The sequence below is a fragment of the Melospiza melodia genome, chromosome 8 (assembly GCF_035770615.1).
Source record: "Melospiza melodia melodia isolate bMelMel2 chromosome 8, bMelMel2.pri, whole genome shotgun sequence".
NCBI classification, from domain to species: Eukaryota; Metazoa; Chordata; class Aves; order Passeriformes; family Passerellidae; genus Melospiza; species Melospiza melodia.
In genome coordinates, this window is record NC_086201.1 from 33197382 (window position 1) to 33217038 (window position 19657).

The 19657-nt window shown below is 44.7% G+C and overlaps 2 protein-coding genes across 31 annotated transcripts in view; both read left to right on the forward strand.

Annotated features, from left to right (window-relative positions):
• The window catches only part of MAP2 (microtubule associated protein 2), a 219263-nt gene extending 208990 nt beyond the window's left edge, over nucleotides 1-10273 (forward strand). For 13 of the 19 annotated variants that reach the window (XM_063162604.1, XM_063162615.1, XM_063162602.1 and 10 more), the window contains 3 exons: nucleotides 4818-4899; nucleotides 5404-5516; nucleotides 6156-10273. In XM_063162604.1, coding sequence (XP_063018674.1) covers nucleotides 4818-4899; nucleotides 5404-5516; nucleotides 6156-6371 — 411 coding nt within the window. In that variant the 3' untranslated portion in view covers nucleotides 6372-10273. Of the gene's footprint in view, nucleotides 1-3225; nucleotides 3319-4817; nucleotides 4900-5403; nucleotides 5517-6155 lie in introns of all 19 variants that reach the window. The other 6 variants (XM_063162599.1, XM_063162601.1, XM_063162606.1 and 3 more) reach the window with 1 other exon arrangement.
• Nucleotides 10274-17034: 6761 nt separating this feature from the next.
• Nucleotides 17035-19657, forward strand: part of UNC80 (unc-80 homolog, NALCN channel complex subunit) — a 127141-nt gene continuing 124518 nt past the window's right edge. For 8 of the 12 annotated variants that reach the window (XM_063162619.1, XM_063162624.1, XM_063162620.1 and 5 more), the window contains exons 1-2: nucleotides 17035-17392; nucleotides 18675-18723. In XM_063162619.1, coding sequence (XP_063018689.1) covers nucleotides 17301-17392; nucleotides 18675-18723 — 141 coding nt within the window. In that variant the 5' untranslated portion in view covers nucleotides 17035-17300. The remainder of the gene's footprint in view (nucleotides 17393-18674; nucleotides 18724-19657) is intronic. The other 4 variants (XM_063162629.1, XM_063162630.1, XM_063162622.1 and 1 more) reach the window with 1 other exon arrangement.

The following is a 19657-nucleotide window of genomic DNA, read 5'->3' on the forward strand; positions in this document are numbered from 1 at the left end:
ATAAGCAGCTTTTGGACATTGGTGTTGTCTTCAGCAGTGAACTAAACTGCTAAACACAACTGAACTAAATTCTTTTAGGCATTTATCTGCCTTCCTCTTAGTGTTCCTACAAATTTCTGCTCATCATGAACAGTGGTGTAGTACTGGCAGAGGAGGACCTGCAAACTGTTGTACAGGGAATCTTTGAAATCCAGCTCATATTCTGCTTTACAGGAGGCATGTATCTGACTGGAAGATTCACAGATATTGTGTCTCATAGCCTGTCTGCTTCTTCTTGTGCCAGCAAGCTTAACCCAAAACTATTCCCTGTGCTCTAGTGTAGAAGCTTCCCTTAGACCTCCAGCTGCTCTGATTGCCAGTCAGGCCACTGAAGGAGTAGGAAGGGAACCAGTTAACTGGGCTGAGTGCAGAGCAATATAGGCCTCATCTAAATCAACTCTGACAAAAACACCTTCTGCACTTGTTTTCCTTGCAGGCTATGCATCATAAATGCTCCCCATTGCCCAGAGCTCTCACATTCCAGCTGCATGGGTGGGTGTTGGAGTGCACTCTCCCAGCCCTGCTGGGAGCTCTCTGGAAGCAGTGGGAGTCACTGGGGCCATGCTGTGTGCATGCTGGCACACAGTCTGCCTTGGGCTTCAGTTCTGGACCACTGCTGAGGAGTCAGCAGAAGACAGAGTGAGGGGAAAGCCTGTCAGACATCCAGGGCTTCAGACAGAAGCCATTTTTCTCTTGGGCAATATAGTTTTATAGAATAAACATTGCATTGTCTGTAAGGCTTTAATTTTCCACCATGGTTTAATTACACATAATTATGACAAATGCAGAGAAACCTCTGCTTCATCTTAATCCAGATACTGACTTCCAGGCCCTTCCCAGCATACCTGGGCAAACCAGTATCACATCAGAAGAGAAGGTACCCACTTCATACTGGCAGGTCAGAACAGTTGTTACAAGGGATTCTGTCATGACATCTTATCTTGTTGGGATTTCTAGAGAGTGGGGATAAAAAGTAGCCCTGTTTCTGCCACAGACTTTCATTTTGCCACACACAAAATGTTTCCTTTCCTGAATGAGAGCATGAGCGGGCTTGATCTTTAACTTCCAGCACAACTGAAGTGCATATATGTGCATCCCTACCACACCTCCACCCACACACAAGATGTACATACACATTTGGAACACAGAGAACCTTCCTGGTGATTCATTGTGTTTGTGCTGCCTCTGTTGCAGGCAGCTGTATCATCTAATTCCTTTCATCAAATGCCATCATGAAAGTTTGCCATTTTCTTGTAGCTGTGCTCCCTCACGTGGCAGTTCCTTGCTCTGATAGTTGAAGATTTCCCTCCAGATGCCAGCTTCAAATGTTTCATAGTCAGTTTGCAAGCCAAAGTTTCTTCTTTGTTTGCAAGCCAAATTTCTCTTTAGTATGAATGGTTTCTGTCCCTTTCAGGTAAGCTCCCTCTCCTGATTGCAGTGATTCCTCAAACAAAACTGCTCCTGCAGTCACACTGGCTGGCTGGCAGTCTCAGCCTTTCTCAACTCATTTGGAACTTGTTGGACAATTTCAGCCAGTGCTGGCAAAGGAGCAGTGGTGAGAAATACAGAAGGTCCCTCTACACAGAGTATGAAGTAGGGACTCAGCATAACACCATCACTGGGGTGAAGGCAGTGAAGTCAGCCCTTCTCCACAATCAGGGACAGCAAACACTTGGCTGGTTGTGTGTTATACTGCCTGTTGGCCCAGTCCAGCAGACTTGGGAGAAAGCTTGGGACAAAATGCTGGCTGGAAGGGATAGGGCTTTCTGGAGTATACAGGATGGATGAATTAAGCAGTTCAAGCCCTTATTTACAGGAAACAAAACCCTGTTCATTTGTGGAACACTTAGTTATAGAGGGTGGTAATGATTTAAATATGTGCAGGGATACTGCTATATCCCAGGAAAGGGAGAAACAGATCATCAGGGAAAACCTGAATCAGTTCAGTTCCTCCCTGTGCCAGATGAGCAGCAGAATGCATGCATGTCCCTTAGCTCTCTCCTGCCCTCAGCACAGGACACAAATGATGCATAGGTCTCCTGCTGGCCCTGCTGCACAGGGGCACATTTCACCCAGTGAGATGGAGAGATAATTGAGATGATTGGTTCTTTATATATCTGCTAGCTGGGTCCATGGGCCATGAGACTCATGAACTGTCAGACTTCTGAGTGCAAATCAGCCTTTAAGCACTTGATCAAAGGCACTCTCTCAACTTTTCACCTTGCTTTGGCTCCATTTTAAGCTACAGGCCTGGAGTGCAGAGGTCTTGCCATGACCCATAAGTCAGCATTTTCAGAGCAGATGAATCCCTGTGGCCATAGCTAAGAAGTGCTGCTGATCCATCATTGAGAGATGTGCTCAGAAAGTGCCAGGAAGGCTTTCCTTCTGTTTTGCCCAATTGTGTCTAGCCAGAAGCTGTCTGAGAGTCAGATCTGAATACACGTCTGATGTGTGGTTCTGTAACTGATGTGACATGTGTCTCATATAGTACTGGGGTACATTTTTAAACAAACATCATATTGAAAGAAAGCACAAGCATGAAATTCCAAAGGCATTTGCTTTCATGTTTCAGTGTATGTTGGTTTATTTGGACAGATAAGCAGATGGGAGGGGGAAAGATAGAAATTAGTTTGGCTATTGAAGATGCCCTTCTGAAGGTGACCTACCAGTTGTGTGGGGTTGGCTGGTGCTGTTATCATTGGTGGGTTGAAATACTTCAGGATTTCAGCCTGTGCCTGTGCTGGCTGGATTTGGGATTTCTGCATCAAAGGCTAGAGTGCTGAGCTGTGGGAAGGTGGGTTCCCATCTTCTTGTGGCCAGTTCAGTAGAAATGCTGAATATCCCTCAATGGACCCTAGGACAGGCTGTCCAAAGACCAGGCCCAGTCCAAGCAAGCATGGAGTTCTTTAATTTTTTCAGGGAAAAGCCACCTCTCATACCTCCCAGTATAGAACTTTCCCCGTTGTAGCTCACCAGCACTTTGTGAGGTAGAAAAAGAGCAGCGCAATGTATTTACAGATGCTGTGTGAACATACGAAGAGATTGACAGGGTTTATTTTCTCACATTTCAATACAAGTGTCAGAAGAAGGAGTCACTGTAGGAGGCAAATTACCCTGGTTTCCTTGTCCTGCACCCCCAACTGAGTGTGTGTATGGTATGTGTAAGTTACCTCCAATTCCTTTTAGGTTAGGATTTTAAACAAGAAGATCGATTTTAGCGATATTCAGTCCCGGTGTGGTTCCAGAGATAACATCAAACATTCTGCAGGGGGAGGAAATGTAAGTAGTATGGACACCCTGGGAACAGGCACTTCCACTGTGGTGAAGCACCTCACACAGGCAGAAGCCTCTGTCTCCCTTCCTCTGAGCACTGCTTTCCTTCTTGCTGCTGTTTCACGTGTGAGTTTGTCTGGTAGTCCCGTGAGCCCTGTGTTTGCGGTGGTGGCCTCCTGATCTCTCCCCACAGAGCACAAAACATTTTCAGAACTTGGTCAGGGAAAGGAAATTATAAAAGAAGGGTTATCTCTAAGTGATAAAAGAAGGTTTATCTCTAAATGATAAAATAAAGGTTATCTCTAAATGCCCAAGTGAAAGTGCAGTCTGAGCCAAAATGGTTCAGTGCCTTTCTTTCATGGGAGGAGCCCAAGAAAGTAATTTCCAGAAAGAGACTGCAGCACACAGTGAGACTCCAGCCTCCCCACTGGGCATTTTCTGTGCACCAGTTCTTCCTCAGCTAACCTTTCGGTTATGTGCATTCAGCAGAGGGGAAGAAGAAAAATAAAACAGGAGGACAAAGAAAGCTCAGAGAAGAGGGTGTGATCAGCCAGCATGCTGGGTGCTGATGTCACAGCATCATTCCGGTATAAGAAACTGAGGTGGCCCAGGGTTTGACCAGACACCTGCTGGTTTTATTGGGCACACTGGAGTAGCAAGGTGGCTATGACTGCCCTGATGGAAATGATCACCCCTCAGATGGAAGAGCTGATGCTGTGGGCATGTCTGATCCAGGCAGGGTCAATACAGCAGCCAGTGCTGGCCTAAGCCACTGGTGAGCAAGCCAGTGGCATTGCAGTTACCCTGGAGCTCCTGGCTGGCTGTGATTTGGGGCTTGCCAGCTCAGTGCCTGTGGGCCACATCTTGGAGTTACTTGGGAGTGTCACTCTGTGGCTGTTCCCAAGCTGGGCTCAGCACAGCCATGGCAAGGTGGCAGCAGGAGGAGGGAGGGTGCCTGACCTGCTGCTCTGCAGTGAGCACTGAGCCAGCTGGCTGAACCTCAGCCTGCTCAGGTACAGCTGCAGGAGGCACATGTGGATATTACTCAGACTCTGCATAGTGGATTGACAGGAAATGGATACCATATATAGATGCAGAAAAATAAAATACAGATGGTAGAGAAAAAAGCAGTCACCAAAATATCCTGGTTGCCAGGATGCGTAATCGAGACAGAAGCAAATGGGATGGGTCCTGCTGTGTGCAGGGCTCTGGAGCACCCACTCTGAAAGGAGGAGGCTCAGAAACATTTTAGAAAGAACCCACAAGCTGATCTCCTTCATCCTCCTCTTCATTTTGCTAATAGTAAAGCTTAACCCAGCTTTGTCATCTCCCTAGGTTGGAGGTTTCCTCTTTTGTGGCATGGTCTGTGTTCTACTAACCATTTCTCCTTTTCCAGTGGTTTATAGAAGCCTCTCACTCTTTCTCTGCAGAGCTTGGCTTTTAACATAATTTTTTATTTTATTCTTTTCATTCCTGTAATTTTTGTATGTGTGCACTTTTGACAGGTACAAATTGTAACCAAGAAGATTGACTTGAGTCATGTGACTTCTAAGTGTGGCTCACTCAAGAATATCCACCACAAACCAGGTACTGTAGGAATTTATGGGTTGTGGGACTAAGCAAGAACCCAATACTGTTATTTGAGCTCAGAATCATGGATGATACTGTTCTCTTTTACAGTCAAAGAGAAAAGAAATACTCTTTAGTAATAAAAATACATTAAATTACTTAACTAAATATATAAAGACATAAAGGTATGAGACCACCTAGTTTAGGGAGGTGATGAAAAAATACTGCCAAAGGATGGTGCTCTGGCATAAGATTGAAATATAGGCTGAAGTCTGAAGTCAGTGAAATACTTAAGCATGTGCTTAAATCCCATGAAAACCAGTAGGACTGCAGCACCTGCTTACAGTTTAAATATATGTTGAAGATTTTATATGTTACTGAACATGCAGAGCATCATTCTGTGCTTCTCAAAAATCATTAGATCTCAACTAAAAGGGAGATAGTGGGACCTGAAGCATGAATGCACTCATTTTCTCCTGTGCCATTTCAATTTCCTAATCTGTGTTTCCTTTTCCTCTGTAGGAGGTGGGCGTGTGAAAATTGAGAGTGTGAAACTGGATTTCAAAGAAAAAGCTCAGGCTAAAGTTGGTTCACTGGAAAATGCCCACCATGTACCTGGTGGTGGTAACGTCAAGGTAAAGGAACAGCTGTCAGAAAAGGCTCCCACTGTGCCCCTGGCCCAGTGAAATCACTAGAGCTCTAAATTCAGTGCTGGCTCTGAATTGAGTAGGAAACATCTGTCTGTCCTCTTTCAAGCACACTCATGTACCAATTTGTTCCCTTGGAAATTTGGAATGACCCATCTTGCACCTGCATCTAAGCTGAGAGTGAAAAGTCGTGTAGTTTGTGCACTGTCTTTTCCCCCTAAAGACAAAACCTTGTTTGGGACTGAGGGACAGCACAGGTATGATCTGAGAGGAGGACTCCATTGTGAAACAGGAGGAAAACATCCTGAAAGTAAGATCACTCCCACAAAACATTTGAAAATACAGATTTTGAAAACAAATCATAGTGTCCATGTAATGCTTATGAAATTTGTTCAGCTAAGAACTTCTCTTTAAAGCATCCATCAGAGGCAGAAATGGTAAGAGAATGTAACATAGCATGCCAGTAGCTATTAAACAGGGTGATAAATTCAATTTTCTAAGGAGGGAAGAAGCTTAGATCCTTCTAATAGTTTTTTAAAATAAGCAAAATGATGCCCAAATGATGATGTATAGTGAGGTAATTTAGTGAACATATGATGTGTGAAATTCTTTATTTTCCTGGAGCAGATTGACAGCCAGAAGCTGAACTTCAGAGAGCACGCCAAGGCCCGTGTTGACCACGGGGCTGAGATCATCACGCAGTCACCGGGCAGGTCCAGCATGGCCTCGCCACGCAGACTCAGCAACGTCTCATCCTCTGGAAGCATCAACCTGCTTGAGTCACCCCAGCTTGCTACCCTTGCTGAAGATGTCACAGCAGCCCTTGCCAAGCAGGGGTTATGAATTTGCTCATTTTGCATTGTATGAAGTAATAATATTTAGGCATGAGGTCTTGGCAGGAATGGGCTCAGAGCAGGTGTCACGTTCATTCTTTACCATGTCTAAAACTAAGTTACATCCCAAGACTTGTAGTTACCATACAGTTTAAAAGAAAAAAACAGAAAAAAAAAATTTCCATAGATGCAGAAATTGGCCTGACCTCCATTTACAACAGGAAGACACTGGCTTTATATGGGTATACAGCGGTATGTTACATTGGACAATTATTGTTGCTCTGCTCTGTCTTGCATGGAGTACTGTAGTATGATAAAAATGCATTTTTACCTTTCATGTGCCTGAAGGCCATCCACCTCTTTCTGAAGAGCCTTGTTAATATCCCAAGTTGCTCATTTCACAGTTCTTTTGATAGATGGGGAAATAAAAAAGAAAAGTTGCCCATTGTAAGTTATTACAGGTTAAATTAACGGTCTGCTTACCAGAAGGAAGGGCATATAGGGAAATTCAACTTTAATTAAAAAAAAAAAAAGTTACTTTGTATAAATGAGTAGAACAAAAGTTGAATTAAGTTATTAACATTTTTTGAACCTGGTTAATTATGTCAGTGTATAGCTGAAAAGCCAATAAATTATTTAAATAATAACTGAAAATACTAGCTGAAAACATTTGAATCGTGCTTTGGGAAGTGACGTAAAAAAGCTGCTGAAAGCGAGCACTCATACCCCAACAGACTTGTGTCTGATTAGAAAAGTTGGTTAAGCAGCTAGATTTGTGTGCATACCACCAGTTCCACATTCTTTCCATCTGTTTGATACAGTATTATAGATATATATATTTCTCTGTGGCCATTTGTGATACGCCCTCCTCATATACTTGAATATTCTACTTCTTTATTCACAGTATCTGTGTCTCTTGCACCCTTTGGTGTTGCAATTTTAGGTATGTAAAAGTAGATGTTAGCAGGGGGTTTTTTCCCTATTCATAAGAGTACATTTAAAAAAGATGAAAATTGTAGCATGAAGTTGCTTTCTGTAACAACTAAAAGCCGTGACCCTGTTTTAGTGACAGATGCAAGTCTATTCTGTGATGCTAGAAAAAGGATTCCTTCCTTCTTCCCTTCCTTTCTTCACAAAGAAATGATTTTTGTGGGGTCCAGATGTTTGTCAAAGAGTCTCCAAAGAAGGCTGAGTTTGGACTACGGATTTTTAAAAAATCCACAATAGTTTGGTTCTTTCTTTCGTTCTTTCCTTTCTCTCTTTCTTTCTTTCTCTCTCTCTTTCCTTTCTCTTTCCCTCCCTTCCTTCCTCATCTTTTTCTTCATTCCCATAGTAACAATGAATATTTGATTTATTGTTTTTCTTTTGCTAAAGTTGAAACACAGAAAAAATATTAAGATGTTGTTTCCACTCCGTTAGTGATGTCTCACATGTACACTCAGGCACTCAGAAAACAGTGATAATCATAGCAGAGATGCCTGTAAATTACAATACATGAATAAATAAAGATCAGCTCCCTAGACTGGTTGTCATAGAGATTCATCAATTAAATAGGGCATCTTAAAATCTGAGCAAAGTGGGATTATATTAACTATAAAAAGTGTAAGAAAAAATGTGCATGAAAGATAAAAGGCAGATGCACAACCAACAGATCTAGTGGAGTTACCTGAGAGAACACTGGTGATGGGGATGATCCTCACCTGCTGGTGCCCTATGTACATGAGACATTAAGGAATGAGCAGTTTACATTCTTGCAGATTGTTTTATCTTTTCCTTTTGAAACCTCCTAACTGAACTTTGCACTGTCAGTTGAGCTATACTTGATGTATGTATTAGGTTAATGATGTGGTTTGGAAACTTTCGATCTGTTCTTTTTCCTTCTTAATTTTCATGTGTGTGTGTGTGTTGGGGTTTGGTCTGAAAAGACTCACAGAGATTTTTATGTCTGTGGAGATTCTAAAAATTAATGGCACAGGATTCCCCATCATTACATTCAGGTAGTAATGCAGTTACTGGTCAGGAAATATTCAGTGGGCCAAAGTGGGGTTTTGGCTAAGCTGCTACAGCAGTACAAACACAAAACAGAGTGGTTAAATCTCTCAAACTTCTGAATATGAACTTCTGACAGCCCCACACATGACATTTCAGCTCTGCAAAAAGCTTTTTCACACAACAGAGTACCTAACACTGTAAGTCAGTTGTTTCATATAAAAGACAGTGAGTTTAGAACCATCCCAAGTGCAATTGGAGGATTCTGATTTCTGCCTTGTATTTGTTACACTTCTGCTTAAAGTAATCCTAAGAATTCACATGGAAACAGTGTCAAGTGAGGTGCAATAAAATCTTCTTCCCATTTTTTCAGAAAAACAACAGACAGAAAGGAAAACTGACAGTATTTGTATCACTTTGCTCTGATTATGCTATCAATTAATATAAATTAGCTTTGCAGTGGTTTTTCTTTCTATGCCTTTTGCCAGTGTAGGGGAAAAACTTGGTACTACTGAACCTCTGCTCTCTGAACCCGAGCAGCATCTCATGGAAACAGTGTTAACCTGAGACTCAAGTGTTTTTATTCTGCTTTTAAAATTGGCATACTCTAGAAAATAAGGCTTAGTTAATCCACCTATGAGTCCAAAGTTAGAGTGTGTAACACACCAAGTCATTTATTTCATGCATTAAAATGAGCTTTCTTGTTTTGACTGAAGCAAAGACCTATGTAATCATTATCATCTTTCCATAGAAAGAATCCTAGAATGCTGTGGAGTTAGATAAAAAGAAATTAAGAGTTTTGTGCTTTTGAATAATAATTAAAAAAACCAAGTTATGTTACATGACTCTAGATGTTCACTGAAAAGCTCATATTAATCTTAACTTTCTCAAGAAGAGTGTTCGTTTTAAAAGCAACAGTTTGTAAATATGTAATGCCCACTAAAGAAGATAGAGCCAGCTTCCTGGAAACTGCATCTGTTGTGTTTCTTTTCCACAGGCATGTTGAGCCAGCAGGTTTGTTGGGTGCCTGAGACCCAATTGTGTAACAAAGCAGAGGTAATCCAGACAAAAGGAATGGTGAAACCTTGTTTGGGTACCTAGGGGAGCACCCCAAATTTAATAATCCATCGGGTTGTAGAGATGAAAGAGTGCTTCTGCCTCATCTGCAGAGTTCTGTTTCTATGTAACCACAAGCTGAAACAAATCAAAGTTGAGCAAACCTCTGTCCAGCAAGAGTAAAGGAAAAACTCAACCTGATGAGGAAAATTATGAGCCCACAAGGGCAATATATATTTTCACTGTACAGCAGTAAATGGAATTAATTATTCAGTCCTCTGCTATGGTACAGTAGTAACCTCATCATGACTGCTCTAAGTTTGCCTAAATACATGACTCAAAGGGAGTCAAAAGGCAGCCTGTGTTGGCTACCACATGAGCAGAAGTTTTTTCCATGCTGGAATAAATACTGTTTGAAACCCAAGTATATGTCCCTTCAAAGGCAAATGCCTTGAAGAGTAGATCACATTAGCTGTGAAAATCAGTGCTGGTAGATTTCTAGCCTAAGTGTCTGTGAGTTCACTCACTAGTCAGATTGCTAAAGCAACTCCCTCTGCAACTCCAGCAATTCCCACTGCAGGAAGGTAAATTAGTTTCACACTGGGAAAAGTCAAGCGTATAAAAGCCACTTCAACTTTAGCAAAGAGAAAAAGCCAACAAGTAAACATGCTGTTTGCTGGGATATCAAGGAATACAGTCTGCTGTTACAAACCTGTGTTTTTTCTGATAATTCTAGAGCCTGTTACCATAAAAGAGGCATTTCTTGAATGGCTGGTGGTAGGTAGTTCATGTTTTTCAATCCAATTTGCAATTGTATTTGTTGCTGTATAGTGATTGTTTTGCAAAATAAACTCGCTTGTCATCTAATTGCATGTGTTACCTTCTTGTGTTTGTGATCCAGCTCCTCCTGACTCAAGCCCTGCACATCCAGCACCTGCTGGTATGACCCTCAGTCTGCCCAGAAGCAGTCACAGCAGATCCAGTTGTATTGTTCAGCCAATCCCTTTCACTTTTACACAAAAGGATCCGTTTTTATGGCTTGCACCCTCTTCTGCGGGTCAGTATTTCCCTACTGGGTGCAAATTTCTTCTCTGAGAGGGTGATTCGACATTGGAACTGGCTGCCAGGGAGGTAGTGCAGTCACTGTCCCTGAAGGTGTTTAAGGACAGCCTGGACGTAGCACTTGGTGCCACAGCCTGGTTGACAAGGTGGTGTAGGTTCATAGTGTTGGTTGGACTCGATAATTCCAGAGGTCTTGAGATGATCTACCAACCAAACTGGCCTTGTGATTCTGTGGTCAGGACATGTGATCGAGGTCCCTGGATCAGGGATCCCTGAGAGCCCTTGCACACCAGGGAAATGGCGGTCCTGGGCTGCCAATGTGGTGTGGCCCCACACCGGCCTTCAGGCTCCTTGTACACCATAGAAATGGCAGCCCCGGGCTGCCAATGTAGCAAAGCCACACACTGACCCTCAGGGCCCTTGTACACCAGGGAAATGGTGGCCTTGGGCTGACACTGTGGCACAGCCACACACTGACCCTCAGGGCCCTTGCACATGAGGGAAATGGCTGCCAATGTGGCACAGCCACACACTGGCCCTCAGGGCCATTGTACACCAGGGAAATGGTGGCCTCAGGCCACTCATGTGGCACAGCCATACACTGGCCCTCAGGGCCCTTGTACACCAGGGAAATGGCTGCCAATGTGTCACAGCCACACACCGGCCCTCAGGCCCTTGTACACCAGGGAAATGGTGGCCTCAGGCCACTCATGTGGCACAGCCACACACCGGCCCTCAGGGCCGTTGTACATGAGGGAAACGGCTGCCAGTGTGGCACAGCCACACACTGGCCCTCAGGGCCCTTGTACACCAGGGAAATGGCTGCCAATGTGTCACAGCCACACACCGGCCCTCAGGGCCCTTGTACACCAGGGAAATGGCTGCCAATGTGTCACAGCCACACACCGGCCCTCAGGCTCCTTGTACAGCAGGTAAATGGCAGCCCCGGGCCGCCAATATGGCTTGGCCACACACCAGCCCTCAGAGCCCTTGTACACCAGGGAAATGGCGGTCCCAGGCTGCCAATGTGGTGTGGCCACACACCGGCCCTCAGGGCCCTTGTACAGCAGGGAAATGGCAGCCCCGGGCTGCCAATGTGGCACAGCCCTCGGGGCCCTTCTACACCAGCAAAATGGCGGCCCTGGCCTGCTCATGTGGCACAGCCATACACTGGCCCTCAGGGTCCTTGTACACAAAGAAAATGGCGGCCCCAGGCTGCCAATGTGGCTTGGCCACACACCGGCCCTCAGGGCCCTTGTACACCAGGGTAATGGCAGCCCCGGGCTGCCTGTGTGTGGTGGCCTCCTTCACCCACCCACCCCACAGATCCCCTCAAGCCATCTGGGCACAGCAGGAGCACATGGACAGTGCCAGGGTGGTGAAGGTGACAGGAGCTGGGGCATGGGGATGAGCTTTTGGATCTGTCTTGGAAACTAACCAGGAAACAGCATAGACTTTGAGGGGTGCTTCGAGTGCGTCATCATGGATCCGGGGCGGATGTTCAGCACCAGCCTGAACTCTGGCCCCAGAGAGTGCGGCTCTGTGCTCTGGGTGGAACGGAGAAATCACAGATCAGTTTGGAAGGGACCTGTCCCTGATAAGTCACAGCTGTACTAATTCCCAAAGAAGAGCAGCCTTGCCCTTAATGGGTTGCAGCTGTGACTAATAACTGTTATAAAGGGGTGGGTTGGGCCACCAGGGAGAGCCTTGACAAAGAGGAGCCCTAAGGAAGAAGAAATAATCCAGAGAGACACAAAGAAGAACAAAACAAGGGAGAGAGTTGCTGCTGTAGAAGATCTGCTGTGAGGTCAGCCTGGGTTTGGTGGAGTTCAAGCTGCTGTTGGAGCCTGCAGTCACAGCTGAGCCAGGTAAAAGCCTGTGGTCAGAGGCAGCAGGAAACACTTGCAGTCATATTCCAGCAGGAATGGGCAGCAGTCAGGGTCTGTCAGAGAAGCCAGCAGCAGGAGTTTGCTGTTGTCAGAGTCAGGATGGCTAAGCTGTAAAGGAAAGTAAAGCAGGACCCTTTTCATGTTGTCAAATGAGAGTCAAATACAGGCGAGTAGTGCTTTAAGTATCCCAAACCTTCAGCAAGCTGGACTTCACACTCAATGCTGCAATGTCCTTAAGTAAATGTTGTTAAATGACCTGGAGGAATGATCAAGTGCCATTAATTATCCAATGGCAGCACCCTCCTAAGCATGCTTAGGTACAAGGCAGAACTAATGCATCATCTCTCTGTGGAAAGGGAAAGGATTAAGAAGCTAAGAACAAAAGGGTAAATAATGATTTGAGTATTCACAGCTAGAGCAATGGTTGAGGACAGCTGGTAAGAACCTGTTTGTCCCTTTCAAAGTGAATAAGGAAGAGATGATATTTCTGTGATTGTTGAGTCTTATTAACAGCATGTGGTAGGTGATCTATTTCATAATTTTACTAGTAGATTGTGGTGATGGAGTGGAGGTACACAGTTTGTGGTAATTGGGAGTGGGGCTGTGGCTGAGCCTCATCCCCAATTGGTCACAGCTGTGAGAAGCAGGTGAGCAGCATTGAAGGTAACGAGACACATGGCACTGACCAACCACCAAAGGGAACAGAGGGCACACAGGTGCAGGGCATCAACAGGAGGGGATAAAAGGCTGGGCTGAAGGACAAGGGCAGATGCCTGAAGCCTTCTGAAGAGGTGAGGTGTTACTCTGTGTGGGTTGAACCTTTCTGAAATTGTGTGGTGATACTCTGTGTATTTTGGTTGTAAACAACTGTGACCTGTGCTGAGACATTGGAGCATTAAGATGAGTAGAACTTGTGAACAAAATCTTGATTACCTACTTGTTATTGAAAGGGAGGAATCCTGCTGCAGTGCTTGTTAGAGGTACAGAGCATCTGTCTGTCTCAGCTCCTGGAGTGTTCCTTGTACAGGAGGAGGGCAGAAGGTGAGACATGGGTAAGAGGCAGAGGGCTTTCCACCTAGAGCTGTTTGGCCATGCAGAAGTCCCAGCTGCTGGGATTGTAAAACAGTGTGGCTTTGGTAGAGAGATTCCCAAACCTGGTTTTGTGTCAGCATCCTTGCAATGGACAGAGAAGCATGCTGCAGAGGAGGTGCTCAGCTCTCTCTGAGGAACAGAGAGGAAGGCATGTTTGACTCAGTGGCTCAAGAGAGCTACGCTTCCTTCTCTAGGAAGAAGATAAAAAATGTTGGGTGGGGCAGGGTTTGAGGGGAGGAGGTTTGTTGCCTTTTTGCCCCAAAAGAAGCAAAGGTTTTTCATCTACTACCAGAGCATGGTGAGTCCTGAGCAAGGGATGATAATCTGATTGTGAAAACTGAGTTTTTTTTTTTTTTCTTTTCCCCCAGTCTTGTCCAGATAATCCCTCCAGCTCATCTCCAGGATTTTGTTGCCTCCCATCCTGTCCTATCTAGCTGTGCCTGTAGTGCACGGAACTGAAGTAAAATGTCTATGTGAATCTGTTTTGTTGCTTGAACATTATGCAAAGGCAGTAATTTTCCGTGTGAGGTGTGGAGGGCTTTTGCTTCTGCTCTGTTTTGAGGCAGAATTCCCAGATGTACGAGCGCTGTGGTACTCTACTGGCTCTACCTAAATGTGGCTGAGGGATTAAATATCTAACTGTTCTTGTGGAATCTGATCCAGCTGAACTGCAGTCCATTCCTGCCTGAATTCATGCAGCAACAGCAGCAAAATATGTCATTTTAGGGGATCCTTGTAGTTTTATTTATCCTTGTCTCTGAGCACAGTTGTTGTTTGAGCAGGGCTGGCTAGAAGACCTGTGAAGGAGACTTCTGAATAACCTTAGTAGAAATGTTTAAAAAGCCCTTAAAGAAAAAACAGGGCTTTCCTAGGCTTCTCACAAGTTTTACATTCCTTCTCCCTGACAGACCCATATGGGAAAGGGTAGAAAGAGTGACATCTGTCAGTGCTGATCTTCTGTGACTGCTTGTCCCTAGAGAGAAAGGGTTTTCCTTCATGATGGGTCTGCTCAGCCAGGACAGAAGCCTGCTGGCAGCCAGTGGAAGAGTAAGATCTCGAGGATGTACGCAAATAAATGTTTTTTTCCCTGCATTTAGGAATTCTTTGCAGCTTTGCTCTTGGAAAGGCTGCTGCACAACAGAATGGCTTGACATGCTGTTGAGAGCCTGGATTCTGCACACAGAGTTCAGATAAATAAGATGTGAATTCTTAGGAGTGTGTACAGCAGGGTTTGATTAAGAGTGGGAACTTGGAGAGCATAACCATGGAAACAAGTGCAAGGCAGTGAGGTTTGAGCAGCTCCCTGCTCTGAGCACTCCTGTGTGGGGTGGGGGCTTCAAGCTCAGGTTCTGCTCTGTGTCCCCACTCTGTGCTATCCTGCCAGCCCTGACTGGTTCTGGATCAAGGCTAAAATCCTGTTGTGCTGGATTGTAAACAACTGTCTGATGAATAAAGGAGTGATCAAGCAGAATCCTGTGATCTGGAGGCATGTCAGACTCCTCGTGCCTGCAGTGAGAGAGGAAATGGCTGGTTAGTGTCATGGGCATCTTCTGTGACTGAGCAGTTGGCATGGGCTAGGAGTTGCAGTCATGCAGAGCTTTCTCCGCTTTTCCCTCACCTGCTTTGGCTTTTTGCAGTAGTCTTGATCATTTTGAAGAGACTTTTTGTAGTAGTCTTGATCTTTTTGCAGGCTGACTGACCTGTGTTTCTGTGCCAGCCCAAGGTGCCAGTGTAGCCTAGAGAACAGAGCACAGGTGAATTTTCAGGACACTGCTGTTGTCCTACTATGATGGCCTCTCTGAAGACTCTATTTTTTTTCCCCTCTCTCCCAACTGTAAGGGAAGGCAAGGGGCTTATTTACAGGACTTTGCCTTTGTAGCATCTGCTGTAGTGTTAGTGTTTAGGTGTGGTCAAATGCTAACTGCAAATCTGAAAGTCTTTGCTGCCAGCAGAAATTCAGTATAGAGATAAATAAAATCTTCCAGATGCTAAAATTTCTTCTTCTCTTACACATGCAATAAATTGTACTCACAGAGATACAGATTGCTTCAGCTTTGTGGTGGTAGGCATTGTCTCCAAAACAAGGTGAGAACAAAACTTGTCTCTAGCAACTGTCGAACTTAATGTAAAGTACCTTTGCCACCTCCTGGGTTTAGTGCTGGTCATGGCCTGTCTGGGTTTGAGATCTGCCTCTTTATGCCTGCAGTTCTTGTGACAGAGCCAGCTGTTGATAATGCTTCCTTTGCTCTCTGATTTGTTTTGCATCAGAACTTTAAACCTCTGTACAAATAAAGGGATTTATGTGCCTTTTGTGACTGGCTGAACAGCAACATGCTGCACTCAAATGGCAAGCTTGACTAGAACTGCAGTTTGGAGTTCTATTTCCAATTTCAACAAAGTAATGATAAACAAAATACCAACAAATGATTTAATTTCCCCTCAGTGCTGGGCTGTGTAACTTCCACTTGCAAATGGCTTATGACTGGCTATGCACAGAGAGAGTAAGGAAAATAATCCTGAACTTTAAAGCTGTTTGTTTCCTCTAAAGAGTCTTCATATAAGCAACCAAATGTCACTTTTTTTTCTGTGAAAACTGTTTGGGGTGAATTTGCATTGGTCTTTCATTTTATTCTATTAATTATTTGTTGTAGTATACTATCCTCTTACATTCTTAGGTAGAGAAGGAGACCTAATCTGACAGTGCCTGAGAAATGCTTCTAGCAAACCTGACTCCAACAAGTGCTTGTATTAGTCAAATCAGTCTGGTGTCTAAATGGAAGCACCAGTAAATCTGCTTTGACTCTTCCCATCCTCTCCATTTCTGCCTCAGCTCTTTGGTGTAAGAAAAATCTGTGGAATAACTACCCCAAAATTCCTCTGTTCCCGCCACCTGTTGGATTAGGCCCTTTTCTGACCCAGAGATGGGGTAACGGAGAGAGATTTAAAAACTTTTATTCTATTTTCAGTCTCATGTGAAGAGTGAGAATGCAGATGTTAAATTTGCTCCATCACAATTAGAAGCCAACTATTTCTTAATTACAGTACATGATAAGCGTTTCTTGGCCTATTAGCTTTAGCTATGCCATGCTGTAAATGCCTTAAACCATCTAATCATCTGGAATTACCTCTTGTGGGTCATGATACAATGCATCTTTGATAGTTCTATTTCTCCAAAGTATCAAGTCATATTTGCAAGGTCATCCTTTGAAACTTGTTTCTAGTTTCATTTGTCTCAGCAATGTCTGTCCCATTCCGTGGCATTTCTAGGTCGGCATTCCTTACCTCAAAGTTTGCATAGAGATGCACACATTATGTGAGCTTTCTTTCCGGCTTTGAGTATTCTCTACAAACCCATTTCCCGCAATCACCGACCTGCACTTTCGGGGGGGGCTTGTGCCTTGCTTCCCTTCTCAGCCCATTTGGGAAGGAAGAAGAGCGGATAGGAAGGGGGATAGAAGGAGGGAGGGAGGGTCTCTCCCGGCTCGGCAGGCTCTGGGATGCTCGGGGAATGCCTCTCTCTGTCGGGGCTGCCCTGTTGCTGTGCGGGAAGTTTGGCGGGCGGCGCCTCCTCCCGCCGCCCTCCCCCGGCACCGCCCGCTCCGGGCACCGGGAGCTGGCCACAGAGGGAGGTGCTGAAGGCTCGGAGGAAGCCGAAGGACGCGGACATCTTCGCTCCCCCTAATTTCCTCCTCCCTGCCTCCTCTGCAGCCATCTTGCACCGGCGGGGCTGAGGGAGGGGGCGGGCTGCGGGCAATGGAGGGGAGAGGGTGAGGAGTTGCGGGGGCCTGAGGCGGCCATGGGAGATCCCGGCTGGCGCGTCTGCTGAGGCTGCGGCGGCTCTCACCGGCACCATGGTGAAAAGGAAAAGCTCCGAGGGCCAGGAGCAGGAGAGTGGCCGCGGCATCCCTCTGCCCATCCAGACCTTCCTGTGGAGGCAAACCAGGTAAGAGCGGGGCGCTTGGGATGCGGCTGCAACAGGGCACTGCGAGTGCGGAGGGGATGCGGGCTGCCCCGGTGGCGGGGAGGATGCAGTGATTACTGCAGCTGCAATGTGAAGCCGTGAGGAAAAAAAACAACCGTGTTTTTTTTTTTTTTTTTTTTTAACTCAGTATAGAGCAATTAGTGTGTATCGGCTGTGGGAAGAGGTCTCAAGGCAGCTAAACCTAGAGGCAGTCCCAGGCAGCGTCTTGCTTTGACTTTAAACCCTCCATGTCTGTTTGTCCATGCACCTTTCCCTCCATCCCTGTCCCGTGCTCCCCATCCCCTCCGTCCCCCATCTTTAAGAGAACTCATGGAGGAGCCCTTGTAGCAGAGGCAGCATCCCTCAGCGCTGCACCAGACCTGCAGCTGTGCTTCTGTCTGTATTTGCAGCTGTCCTAGGAGTGCAATCTGTGCTCAGAGAGGCCAGCATGCAAACAGAGATATCCAAGTCTCCCCTCATTTCCCAGGGCTGCAGAGTGAGGGTTTGGACATGTGTGAGGGGCAAGCTCAATGTACATCTAGTGCTTTATGTTCCTTCTGAGTCCTGTCAGCCTCCCGTCCTAGCAGGATTCTAGATTGAAAACATTGCGGGGGAGGTTGGAAGATTTGAAGGTTGTGGCTCTAATTTAAGGCCTCAGTCACAAAATCCCCTCATGCCACAGCCAGTGTCCTTCAAAATAAAAAAAAAAAAAAATAAAAACTGCAGTAAGGTGACCTGATTATTTTTTTTAATATTTACTCTGATCTCATTCTGGAGGAGAATGGTAGAGGGTGAATGTTCTCTACATACAGCATACAGGCCTGCACTTCACCATGAGCCTTCCACATCAGCAGCTGTGCAGAAAAAATATTTCATACGGAGCTGGCAAGTTGATCTCTGGCTTAAAATAGAGGCAAGGCAAAGTTTGGTAACATGTAACTAATTTTATACAGGATATGTTAAAAATATTTCACTGAAGTAAAATGGCTGAAAATTGTCTGCTGGAAGATTTTATCCCTGGGAATGTGTGGGCTGAATTAAATGCCTCTTGGCATATCAGGGTGGGCACTTCTTCTGGAAAACATAAAAGCATTTTGCAGATATCATCAACAGGTATCTGAACATAGTTTTGGCTTATGTCTTCCTTTACAATGAGTTTGTCAGCCTTTTGACAACGTTCTGACATGAAAAGAATCCTAAAAATAACTAAGAAAAATACATGTTGATGTACTGGGTCTCTAATGCTGCTTCTCCTTTCTTTCAGTGCATTTTTAAGACCTAAACTGGGGAAACAATATGAAGCTTCCTGTGTGGTATGTACATGTGTCTGTTTTTCAATGCTTGTTGGTCACTAAGTTTTCATGCAGATCAATCTGACCACAGTGCTGATCAGCAAGGTGCTCAGCTTGCACCAGACCTGGGCTTAGTCCATTCAGCTTCATTTTGTACTTCTGTCACATGAAGGATTTGAAATTGTTCCCATACAGAGAATCTGCATATCATGCCCATCTTAAGACAAAACAAAAATAATTCATTTGGATATTAGTAATAAGTATTTCATTAGTAAAGCTGTAGTAATGAAATAAATAATGACATAGACAAACTGAGCTGTGACAGTCTGGGTCTAACCTTGCAGTGCATCCTGTGTGGATGTGCTTTTTGCATGAGACTGATGTAGTTTCAATTTATGATTGCCAAAGGTGCTTCAAGCTTATAATATGGAAAATCTAAACAATATTAACAGGCTTTGGACAATACTTTTACTGTTGTGCAACATGGGAAACACTTCTGCTGGAAATTAGAGGGAGCATATCTTATCAGACTTAAGGAGAGGCTATTATGCAGATATAAATAACTATTATTTCTAAAAGTACTTCAAATAAAGCCTCAAGTTACTGCCAAAAAGGAGGAAAAAGGAAGACTTGAAGCAAGTTCAAATAAGATGGCTATCTAGAGAACTTGAGAATTCCTTGAATGGTTGCTAGTCTTTGAATTACTTAAGTACATTAGTCAGTTGCAGCCAAACTTGACAGAGTGGAAAAATTTTGTCTGGACATGTATCTTAATAGTTTAAAGTTCTTAGGTCTCTCTGCAGCAATTTTCTGACTTCCTTCTCACAAGGCATTATGCTGGAGAAGCTTTATCTGTTGCTGAGTCATTTTCTTCTAAGAAATCCATAAATTTTTCAGAGTTTTTGCTAGATACCAGATAGAGATAGAGGAGTGCTGGCTTGGTTTGTAGGGGAGT